General features: G+C 39.0%; 2 protein-coding genes across 15 annotated transcripts; one reads left to right on the top strand and one right to left on the bottom strand.

Moving 5' to 3' along the window:
- Nucleotides 1-65: 65 nt before the first annotated feature.
- Nucleotides 66-1,894, bottom strand: ngrn (neugrin, neurite outgrowth associated). 3 transcript variants are annotated; one of them, XM_065247024.1, is made up of 3 exons: nt 1,816-1,894; nt 817-1,149; nt 66-661 (listed from the first exon to the last, which is right to left on the bottom strand). In XM_065247024.1, exons 2-3 carry the CDS (start codon nt 1,146-1,148, stop codon nt 67-69), a joined length of 927 nt encoding a protein of 308 aa, XP_065103096.1. In that variant the 5' UTR covers nt 1,149; nt 1,816-1,894; the 3' UTR covers nt 66. The 3 variants fall into 3 exon arrangements, with proteins under 3 accessions (XP_065103096.1, XP_065103097.1, XP_065103095.1); XM_065247025.2 differs by having other exon boundaries at nt 1,810-1,849; XM_065247023.2 differs by lacking the exon at nt 1,816-1,894 and adding an exon at nt 1,593-1,742.
- A 66-nt stretch (nt 1,895-1,960) lies between these two features.
- Nucleotides 1,961-11,208, top strand: nfyal (nuclear transcription factor Y, alpha, like). 12 transcript variants are annotated; one of them, XM_065247020.2, is made up of 10 exons: nt 1,961-2,098; nt 3,461-3,549; nt 4,731-4,817; nt 5,846-5,992; nt 6,882-7,055; nt 7,178-7,280; nt 8,065-8,234; nt 8,737-8,910; nt 9,003-9,110; nt 10,361-11,208. In XM_065247020.2, the coding sequence occupies exons 2-10, from the start codon at nt 3,478-3,480 to the stop codon at nt 10,418-10,420; spliced, it is 1,095 nt and encodes a 364-aa protein (XP_065103092.1). In that variant the 5' UTR covers nt 1,961-2,098; nt 3,461-3,477; the 3' UTR covers nt 10,421-11,208. The 12 variants fall into 12 exon arrangements, with proteins under 12 accessions (XP_065103092.1, XP_065103093.1, XP_065103088.1 ...); XM_065247016.1 differs by having other exon boundaries at nt 2,018-2,098; nt 3,466-3,549; nt 4,731-4,814; nt 6,882-7,013; nt 8,065-8,216; XM_065247010.1 differs by having other exon boundaries at nt 2,018-2,098; nt 3,466-3,549; nt 4,731-4,814.
- The last annotated feature ends 165 nt before the right edge of the window (nt 11,209-11,373 follow it).

The raw sequence follows: 11,373 nt of genomic DNA, 5'->3' as shown, positions 1-11,373 counted from the left end.
TTCCTTTATCGTAAAGTTTTACCATAATTTATTCTAGACCAGCATGACAAGTCTCTTGATTAACACTCAGATTCTATACAAAAAGTTTCCATCGCTGTCATAAAACTCTCTTCCCTTCTGTTCCACTGGACTGAGCTTTTCCGAGAGTGTTTGCGCGATCTGCTCCAGCTCTTCCTCAGTCAGAATCACACCATCCCACTCCTCCTCCAACTCTTCTTCATCATCACCCACATCAATTTCAGAAGTCTCATGCAAAGATTTGTGCGAGTCCTCTAAATTTGGTGTCAGTTTTTGTACAGCTGAAAGTCTAGATGTTACTCTGGATACTGATGGGACATTACCACCAGAGGGCATCAGTCCTGTCTCACCCTTCACTGCAAGAGCTCTGCCGCTCAGTGTTGCCAGATCACCTGTGTTCCCTGGGGAGAGTAGGGCTGGTGCTGTACTGACCGTCGAGGGTAATCTGGCCTGTTTCGTTTTGCCGTCCCAGAGAGACGGCTGGCCAGTGCTGGGCAACACTTTAGAGTCTTGCTTCAGTTTTCGCTCTGTTGTTGGAGTGAATTTCCCACGGAGAACTCTGGAAATGACGTCAGAGCTTACAGAGAAAGCCTCTGCTAATCTTTGTAGTGTCCATTCCTCTGGGGATTCCTGCTTTAGGTATCTGTGCAAAGAAATCATGGTGTTCAGATCATATTTGTTTTTTATTTAGAAAAGCAAGCAGGTTTTTTACCATATAGATTATTCAATAGAGACATCAAAGGCCCTACAATCACTACAGAATCCAGTATTCAAGAGCATAAGAAGTGACACGGATACCTTATCTGTTCAATAGCATCCCAGCTGAGTCTTCTCTCTGGGGCTCCAGGTGTATTCATTTGTCTCCTAAGCTTGTGGAATCTGACTGTTTTATTCCTTCTCTTCTCTTCACTAATAATGGAATTTAGTTTGGCTTCGACTTCGTCCATGTCATGGTCGTCTTCGAACATGTCTTCAAATTGTTTCTGTTTTGGATGCAAATCAGAACGCCTTTGAGACATCCACCCATTGGCATCTCGGCTGGCATGGCGACAAATCTGGCAGGCAGCAAGTCCTGGGAGATTTACCAGTTTGCGGGCCAGCATGTGGGCCATTCTCCATGGTGTGACCATTCTGTGTAGTCAGAATAAAAACGACATTTATAGAAATACAACAAAAACTTACTACCATATGTACAGTGCTTACCTCAGCTGTCAGAGAGGTTAAACTACACAGTCTGAGACAAGAAAATATTGGATTTTTTTTGGATTGTCTGTTATTTCTAGGTTACAAATGAACCCACATTAAAAATGCTGTAGTATTACTGTGGAAAACTTCCTAGATATAACAATGTTTAAACTTGACCATAGCAAACAAAGTATACTACAGTTTGTCAATTCATTAAAGTTAATACTACAGAAAACTATAGATATATTAATTAACAAAGTGTAGTATTTACTAAACTATTTTTAACGTATACTGCAATTTATTATAGTGTACCATAGTAAACATTGAATTATACTAACGTTACAGTATCTTTTCATGTGGGAAGTGTAAGAAAATTTGTGACAATTTACCTTAAAACCATTCACATTTTACGCTGATAATCGCCATATAATTGATAAAATGAACAATAGTGAAAGTGGTTTTATACATTTTTGGACCTTGCTGTGAACCGTAGCAATATATTCTAATCTAGAATAAGCAAAGCGTCTGCACAAACTGTCACGTAACAAAATAAAGCCATCTTAAATTACACAATCAAAATAGGGGGGTAATTTTATTAAACATTACACTCACGTGCGCCTCTTGTGTGTTTTCACGGTGACACTAAACAGGAAGCACAGTGGTTTAACTGCGCATGCGCAAGAAAACCCGCCCCCAACATTTTTCGACCTTTTCCGGCGTACGTCGTTTTCATTCGGAGAAACTCGGGTCTGTTCGTCGGTCACATGCGTCAAGCCTGCCCCCTTTCTTCTCTGTGTGGCTCATTTTTCGCCATTTTGTCCGCAACACTGTGTTGATTGGGTTTTTGAGATCTGTAGTGGAGCCAATCAGAAGGGAACCGGACAACGGAGAAACGGTAAAGGGTTGCGCTTGCTCTGAGGGGAAATGGTAGCTGACAACACGGATTGGTTTGTCAGTGACCAACCAAATGACTAATTTCGCAAAATACAGAAATCAAATCGGTTAATGGACGAGGGGAGGGAGACAGCGTGAGAAATTTGGATGCTAGTGTTTATGTAGCGCTAGCAAGACAAACACATACCTGCTAGTGTTTGTGAAACAGTGTCTGGGTTTATTTCTTCTAATTAGGACCAAGTTTAATTTTGCTCACCTTAATTTAAGTTGCCTTGGTTTTCTCACAACATGGAGGAAATAACTTATTGTTTCAAAAACCGCCTCACCGACCTGAAATGCATGTGATTTTGCGAAGAAAAAGAAATTGTAGATAAAAACAAAAAATCTGTTATATTATGTAGACCCCATTGTCTTTATATGAGTACTGTGTATGTGTACCCAATTTTAGGTATGCAGTTTGTAATGTATAGTTTGAAAAATAATTCCCCATGTTGCTTACAATGTAACGTTAAAGGGATAGTTCACCCAAACTGAAAAATGTGTTATCATGTACTCACCCTCATGTTGTTACAAACCTGTATACATTTCTTTGTTCTAATGGCCACAAAGATATTTTGAGAAATGTTTGAAACCAAACTCATCATGAACCCCATTCACTTCCATAGTATTCTTTTCCTACTGTGGGGCTCATGATTGATTTGGTTACAAACATTCCTCAAAATATCTTCCTTTGCGGTCATCAGAACATAAAATTTAGAACAGAAAAAAGGAGACAGGTTTGTAACAACATGAGGGTGAGTAAATGATAACAACATTTTTATTTTGGGTGAACTATCCCTTTAAAGGTGCTCTAAGCGAATTGAAGCGTTTTAGACCATAACATTTTTTTGTTACATACTGGAAACATCTCCTCACTATCTGCTTGCTGCCTGTCCGCTGATCAAACTGTAAAAAAACGCGATCTCTGTAGACAGTCCAGGCTTCACAAACGGCAATATCAACATAGTGGCCAAACCTAGCATCACAAAACAAAACAAAGTATTCCAGCCAATAAACGACAAAAATGATTTGGGGGTGGGGGTTGGGCGCATTCATGAAAGCACGGAAGTGAGGGGGAGGAGTTAGCTATGCTCTGAAAACAGTTCAAACATCAACAATAACTAACGTCTCGCAGATTCCCTTAGAGAGCCTTTAAGCTTTGCTTTCCACCTACAAGTAAACATGCACTTGGCCTCTAGCCCAAGTCTGTTTGTGCGTGCAAAGCCTGTCCTTTATTTTATACATATCCACGAGTGTTTTTGTGCTTAATAAGTAGTCAGATGAATGAACATGCTTTAAAAAATTAAACAAAATTATATTTCAGATTAGGTGAGGGGGAAGATGGAGCAGTACACAACTACAAGTGGGGACCAAATTGTGGTGCAGACTGCTAATGGGCAGATCCAGCAACAGGTAAGATCTGATTTACTGTTGTGGATAGTTTCTGTGGAAAAAAGCTATAAATTTGTTAGTTCTTTCTTAAATTTTTTAAATGAGGATCTAAATTTTACTGTATGAAGATCTGTTTTAGATGCAGTGCTGATTATAAAATAGGAGGAGCATCATTTATTTCAGGAATTTGTTTCGCTAACACTTTACAATATGGTTGTATTTCATATAAATTAATTCATGAACTAACAAGAAGCTACAGTATTTATTAATCTTAGTTCATGTCATTTTTAACATTTACTAATACATGTTTAAAGTCAAAAGTTGTAACTCTTGAAGGGACATTCCACTTTTTTTGGAAATAAGCTAATTTTCCAGCTCCCCTAGAGTGAAACATTTGATTCATACCGTTTTGGAATCCATTCAGCTGATCTCAGGATCTGGCGCTAGCATTTTTAGCATAGCTTAGCACAATCCATTGAATCTGATTAGACCATTAGCATCACGCTAAAAAAATAACCAAAGAGTTTCAATATTTTTCCTATTTAAAACTTGACTCTTCTGTAGTTACATTGTGTACTAAGATTGACAGAAAATTAAAAGTTGCGATTTTCTAGACACATATGGTTAGGAACTATACTCTCATTCTGGCGTAATAATCAAGGACTTTGCTGATGTAACATGGCTGCAGCAGGCGTAGTGATATTATGCACTGCCCGAAAATAGTCCCCTGCCATTGAAAGTAGTGCCAGACCCGGAGATCAGCTGAATGGATTCCAAAACGGTAAGAATCAAATGTTTAACTCTAGGGGAGCTGGAAAATGTGTCCCACTCCCAAAAAAAGTGGAGTGTCCTTTTAACATTAGTTAATGCGCACAATGAACTAACCAGACAACTCCACTGGCATTAACTAACATGAAAAGGTTAATCAATTACTTTGGTAAATGCTTATTACTATAAAGGAGAAAGAACTAGATTTTGTACAATGTGATATTAAACTAGACAAAAATACATGCTCAAAAATGATAAGTGACAAATCCAACCTACATAAAACTCGGAATTGTATAGGTGTGTTTTCTGGCCCCAACTACTCCAAATCACTCGCAGAATATGACTTTGATGTTCTACTTTTTAAGGTTTAAGTAAATTTAGCCTATAAAATAAGCAGTTGTTCTGTGCAAGATGTGATGTGAGACTATCCACAGGCTCAGGGCACTGTAACAGCAGTACAACTGCAGACAGAAGCATCTGTCGCTACGGCAACGGGCCAGCAAGTACAGACACTCCAGGTAGTTGTGCTAACTCTGACCTTAAAGTCATGTTGCATTGTCAGATGTTGCATTGTCAGATGTGAGCTCGTCCAGCATGCATATTATGATCTGAATCGACCAGCAAGCTTCCTTGAAATCGGCCATGTTTTGTGCTGCCATGATACAATAGCATCTGGCCTGGACACATTTAAAAAGGAGTGTGTCTGTTAAAGCAAAATTTCAGGAATAGATAATGTTCTGCAAGGTCACTTGTGTTTGTCCTCTGCGTGTTTTGCATGTTGTGACTGCTGCATGCGTAGGTCACAACCATATCCATTTTTCTTGAACGATGAGTGAACAGATCTGAGTTAACGGGATGTCATTTGTCTTGAATGGTGGAGCCATCTCATTACAGTCATTATCCTTAAACATCTTTTATGACACTAATTTGAATTAAAGGGTGATTTATAGTTCTGCGTCAGACCTACACCATAGACTATATGTTGTTGTTCGTGTTGACGTGCAATTAAACATGCAGATCGCCAGTGAGCAATGTCAACCGGACATGTTAGTGTATTAAAGCTTAAAGCAGATGAAGTAGCAGCATGGTGTGTACGTTGTTGGATAAGCATCAGCAGTTAAATATAACCCCTTAACTCCAAATTTTAGTTTTACCGTCACAAACGAAAATGTTTATGAGGAAATGCTTTGCCATTTTTTTTTTTACCAGAAGGGGGGTTCTAGCGGACCAATCACAGTGCTTGCGGTCCCCATAGAAATTATAATTTTTTAAAAAGGTGTGGGTCGGGTTTAGGCTTTGATGTAGAGTGTGCGTCATAGTGTAGGCTATGCCGTAGGCTCGACACAGAAGAATAAATTGCACTTAAAATTATCAACTTTCTGTAATATGGTGGATGATCGTGATTTTCACTTCAGCACGTTCACACAGCTTCACTTTAATTTTTTCCCATTTAATGTCCTGAGATGCACTATTCTAAGATTCTGCTGTCTGTTCTTTTATTGGATCCTTCGAGCCCACATTAACTGTATTTGTGTGTATGTATGTTCAGCTCCAGGGCCAACCCCTTATGGTGCAGGTGAGTGGTGGGCAGCTGATTACATCCTCAGGTCAGCCCATCATGGTACAGGCCATGTCAGGTGGTCAGGGGCAGACCATCATGCAGGTGCCTGTTTCTGGAGCTCAGGGCCTTCAACAGGTAAGAGGAACCCTCAGTATGGGATAAAATTGCATAAGGGCGCATTGTTTACCTTTTAGAAGGATTTCTTGATAAAAATGCAATAAAGTATACATAACTATATTAAAAAGTGACCTTACAAAATGGAAATGTATTGTTTTTATTACATTAAAATGAGCAGTTTTTATCTACAAACACCACGGGTCCCCTTTCACGGAAGTCACTGTTTTGCGCGTACAGAGCGAATTTTTGTCACCGCATTGTCTCAGACCAAGCGTGCCGCACAAGCCCTGAAAAGTGAAGCCAAAACGTCTCGATCGCCCCCCAGTGACTGGTCCCAGTATAGGTCATAAACCCCGCCTCCCCATGTTATTCAATGGGACTTAAGACCAACTAAAAAAATTAATTACACTTCAATTATCTTTTTTCCGAACCTGGTTTCTGTCATTTATTGTAGTTTTTATCACACTGATATAAATTCAAATGTTTGTTTTTAAAATAAGTTTGTGTTTAGTTAGTTATTTAATGATATAAAAACGGTGGTGTCACGTCATGATTGACAGCTGTGATATCGTGTGATATGCGCATTCTGTGAGAGCGAGGGCGGGGTTTTGATTTTGTGGCTTCACTTCCTGCTCACTACTGCGCATGACTGGTCCCGAAATCGCTACTGTGCAGACTCAAGACCCAAGATGTCAGCGCCATATCGGGACACTGGTGGCTTCAGTTTTCACCAATGGAAGGGAGCGAACCGGCGTCGTCCATTTTTTTTTTACATTCTATGTCTCAGACGGTGATGTGTTTGTCATGTTGCGGCTTCTTTTATTGTATAACAATAAAAAATTGTTCTCACAATTGTATAAAAAACATTGAATGACAAATTCATGATTGTATGTGTGTGTATATGTAGATCCAGTTGGTTCAGCCGGGTCAGATACAGTTGCAGGGAGGTCAAACTCTGCAGCTACAGGGTCAGCAGGGTCAGGCTCAACAGATCATCATACAGCAACCTCAGACAGCCATCTCCACAGGCCAGAGCCAGGTCTCACACACACACCTCAAACTCCTCTCTGATCTTCAAAATGTACTTGTTTATTATACCTTTTGTATCATTTCATACCCAAAGTTTGTACAAAATGTACAAGAATGCATTGATGTTCACAGAAACATGATGTACTGATTATAAATGTGTTCTTTATTATACAGGGGCAGCAGATCACAGTTCAAGGACAGCAGGTTGCCCAGACAGCTGACGGACAAACTATTGTATACCAGCCTGTGAATGCTGATGGCACAGTTCTGCAGCAGGGTATTTAAAATTGCATCCATACTGTACATCTCAGATATTAGATATAGTAAATGTGATAAGTTTAACCTTTTAGAATCCGAAAAAGTACAACTGTTTGTGTGTTATTAGTTACTTGGTTTAAAAATCCACATATTAAAAACATAGCAACTTTTTAGTCAACACATAAATCAGAGTCATTCCAAAGTGTTCTTGCAACCATATATGAAAGAATAAACACACACAGCCTTTAAACAAACAAGATGAAGTGTATTTAGCTTTAAAGGGACACTCCACTTTTTTGAAAATATGCTCATTTTCCAGCTCCCCTGGAGTTAAACATTAAATTTTTCAATTTTGGAATCCCTTGGTTACTTTCAATAGCAGGGGACTATTTTTGGGCACTGCATAACTACGCCTGCTGCAGCCATGTTACATCAGCAAAGTCCTTGATTATTACGCCAGTTTGAGAGTATAGTCCCTAGCCATATCTGCCTAGAAAATCACAACTTTTAATTTTCCGTCGGTCTAAGTACACGATGTAACTACAGAAGAGTCAAGTTTTAAATAGGAAAATATAAAAACTCTTTGGTTATTTTTAATGCAATGCTAATGGTCTAATCAGATTCAATAAAATATGCTAAAAGTGGTACAGCCAGATCCGGAGATCAGCTGAATGGATTCCAAAACTGTAATAATCAAATGTTTAAGTCTAGGGGAGCTGGAAAATGTGCATATTTTCAAAAAAAGTGGAGTGTCCCTTTAAGGGTTATTTTGGTTGCGACTTATCGTTTTCCTCTCTACACAGGCATGATCACTATCCCAGCAGGAAGTCTGGCGGGAACTCAAATCGTCCAGGCGGGGGGCGCTAACACGTCCACCACCAACAGCGGTCAGGGCACAGTCACTGTTACCCTGCCAGTAGCCGGCAACATGGTGAACACTGGGGGAATGGTCATGGTAAGACCTTCTGATGAGGTACCTAACAAGCTTGAAAGCCTCCTTTTATTAACACTTAGAGGTGTCGGGGTGCATGCTGTAATGAAACTTGCTTTGGTTCCGGAAGTCGCCTTTTCAAACTATGAAAAATATGAATGTGAATTTCCTTAATATGTAATAGTATTGCATGTCCTTAACTTCCTGCTGTCAGGAATCTTCCAAGAATTTGATGATTATTCAGAAGTATGTTGAAACGGTTGACTTCCCTTACTTTGTGTTAATCTTTAGCACTGATTAAAGTGTAAGGTGATATCTGCCATCCATCCCATCACAAATGATCCACTCAGCTGTTCTGTGGGTGTCTCTTTCTCGCGCACATAGTGTGTCATCATGATTTCTTGCTTGTATTACATTAGCTGCTGCATGATTAAGTAAAAAAATCAAAATTTTATTATTAAAAAAAGGACTATTTTACTATTAAAAAAAAAAAAAAGGTTGACTGAATTAATTCTGTTTACTCTCCTTGTACCCGCTCTGCCAGATGATGCCAGGTGGAGGCACTGTACCGACCATACAAAGAATCCCTCTCCCAGGGGCCGAAATGCTTGAAGAGGAGCCGCTTTACGTAAATGCCAAACAATACCACCGTATCTTAAAGAGACGTCAAGCCAGAGCCAAGCTGGAGGCAGAGGGCAAAATCCCTAAGGAAAGAAGGGTGAGTTATTGTGTATCTCCTAAATACCACAGTTTACATCTTAAATCGAATCAGGCTCGATATCCATACTGATTTCCCACTTTGACTTGCAGAAATACCTTCACGAGTCACGTCACAAGCACGCCATGCAGCGAAAGCGCGGCGATGGGGGGCGTTTCTTTTCGCCTAAAGAGAGAGAAGAAATGGCCTTGGCCATGCAGGTGAGAGCGCAGGGCCATGTCAAGGAAGAAGACCATCACAACGCCACTGAATTCATGAACTCGCATTGGCTGCCCGAGCACACCCCACCCCTTGCATAGATGCTCATCTCTGCTTTCATTGAACTCTTCGGTTCTTCCTGCTGTGATTTTCTCTCATTGGCTGCTCTTGCATTGGATGACCTTTTGCTTGGCTGCTCTATGCTTATTGGTGTCCTGAGTCCGTGTGTTTTGTGATTGTTAAAGCATTGTTCATAGTTAAGTGTTTGCACGTGAACGTCTCAGCCATGTGGTGGTCTGTATAAAGTGTGTGGTGTGTCTGTCTATTTTTAAATCTGCTGTATTTAACAAGAACAAGAGATGATCACGCTCCCGTCTTTATATAATCAGAATGAAATGTTCTTTAACATCTGATCTTCACATGGCTTGTCTGATATTCCTCCGCATACAACTGATACAGCTCATGTGCACTTCAAAGCACTGTTATTATGAACAAAGTACAGCAGGTTAAACAAAGCATGAACACGTTTCAGTTTTTGTGAAATCACTGCATGCCTGAAAAGAAGATAATGAATTTGAGGGACCAGTTTATAAGAAATGTATGCCTTTTGAATATTTTTTTTATTTTGTTGTCATTCATTTTATCTTCTAATTACATTTTTATTGACTCACTTTTGCTTTTTTATTTTGCTGGATGGATGCTTGTGCTATCCCTTGCCTTGCTTTTCCTGCATATGCATCTTGGTTCATGTTTGTCACATATTGTGATTGTTTTTTTAATATGTGAATATTGTAATTCAGTAAATATGACTGACTTCCAGACTTTTACAAGGGAAGCAACATAATTTGCAACCAAATTAAACCATGCTTCACTGTGGATCTTTCTTTTGTTTTGTGCATGTTGTATTTGTTTATCAGATCTTACCACTTTTTGGTTACTAAGAGTAATATACAAAAAACAATTTCATTAGAGCAAGACAGGCAGACGCTGTTTTTGTTAATGTTAGGTAGTTGTGTAGGTCAAAGTCTGAATGGCAAAATGAGACAGCTTGGTAAACATAAACCTTTCTATCCTTAACTTAGTTATTCTTGGTTATTCAGTGGCATGCTATAAATCATGCTGTCTCAAACTCTGTGCAGACAGGTATGAAATACTTGTTTGTGAAATGTGTTGTCGAGGTGCTGAGTGAAGCATATCTGAAATTAGGAGTGAGGCTAATGATTGATCACTCTTTTCCCTCCTTTCTTTGCAGAAACTAGAGCAGGAACAGGCAGGAGATGAAACTGCAGCTCAGATGATCCGGGTCTCATAGCAAAACTGCTCTTGGTTTACAAAGTGACTCTAAAAACTACACCAATGTGAATCAACATCTAGCCTTTGACACGACACTAACAGACCAATATTATTAATTCACCCTGCTCGAGACCGTTTCAACTTTCTCATGTCTTCCACTATAAAGGAGCGGCCTATTTGTTTTTTCTATCCAAGGTCTGATGTTACTCCAGAGGACAAATATAAATGGAGTCATTACTGTTTGTTTATAGCATAATGAATTTAGCTTGCGGTTTAAAGGCTATTAAGTAGAAATTTATAAACTGTCCCGCAGAGAGGAGTCCATGCATGTCTAAGTGCTAAACATTGAATAATTTGCAGTGATGGAACAGTCTGGCAATGAATTGCATGAAGACAGAAGATTTGTTTGATTTTAGAGTTGTTGTTTCAAGTCTGTGACCTTCATAAGTGAGAAATTGGTATCTTGTGTAAGTCCATAGTAAAGATTTGTGTCTACATGTTTGCCGTGGGAAAATGAAGGTTGGGGAAAACAATTTAAAGGGGGAGCATTTTTTGTATATCAGCCCTCATCACCTTGGAAACTCTGGGGGTCCTTGGCCCCTATAAGTTTTTATACACTTTTAACACTTTAATTATTTTTACATTAGTGGTTTGATACCAGTGTTGCAATATGTTATAGAGTGAATTTGTGGCTGTTTAAAATATGTCTTCATGGCTGATTTGTGTTCTACATGGAAACAAAAAAGAGATAATCGTATGAATTTTGTCTTTTAACATTTTGTTTGATTAAATGGTGTGTGAAGTCCATCGAAAGTGCTTTAAGAGATCTCATTTTAATACTTTAGTACTGTGTATTATAAGAATGTAATGATCATGTAGTGATGTAATGATGTTTTTCTAAATACCTTCAACTCTGAACAAATTAATGTTTTTTTTTTTTTTTACATTGTTATGCATTTTATTAAGACTTGA

The sequence above is a fragment of the Paramisgurnus dabryanus genome, chromosome 11 (genome assembly GCF_030506205.2).
Source record: "Paramisgurnus dabryanus chromosome 11, PD_genome_1.1, whole genome shotgun sequence".
Classification (NCBI taxonomy): domain Eukaryota; kingdom Metazoa; phylum Chordata; class Actinopteri; order Cypriniformes; family Cobitidae; genus Paramisgurnus; species Paramisgurnus dabryanus.
Note: the sequence above shows the minus strand (reverse complement) of the source record. Positions and strands in the feature narration are given on the sequence as shown.

Coding starts and splice junctions, on each gene's coding strand:
- ngrn (XM_065247023.2), bottom strand. Junction 662..816: donor GATGCTATTGAACAGATAAG/GTATCCGTGTCA, acceptor TTCTTTGCACAG/ATACCTAAAGCAGGAATCCC.
- nfyal (XM_065247020.2), top strand. CDS start 3,478: ATGGAGCAGTACACAACTACAAGTGGGGACCAAATTGTGGTGCAGACT. Junction 5,993..6,881: donor GAGCTCAGGGCCTTCAACAG/GTAAGAGGAACC, acceptor GTGTATATGTAG/ATCCAGTTGGTTCAGCCGGG. Junction 7,281..8,064: donor TGGCACAGTTCTGCAGCAGG/GTATTTAAAATT, acceptor CTCTCTACACAG/GCATGATCACTATCCCAGCA.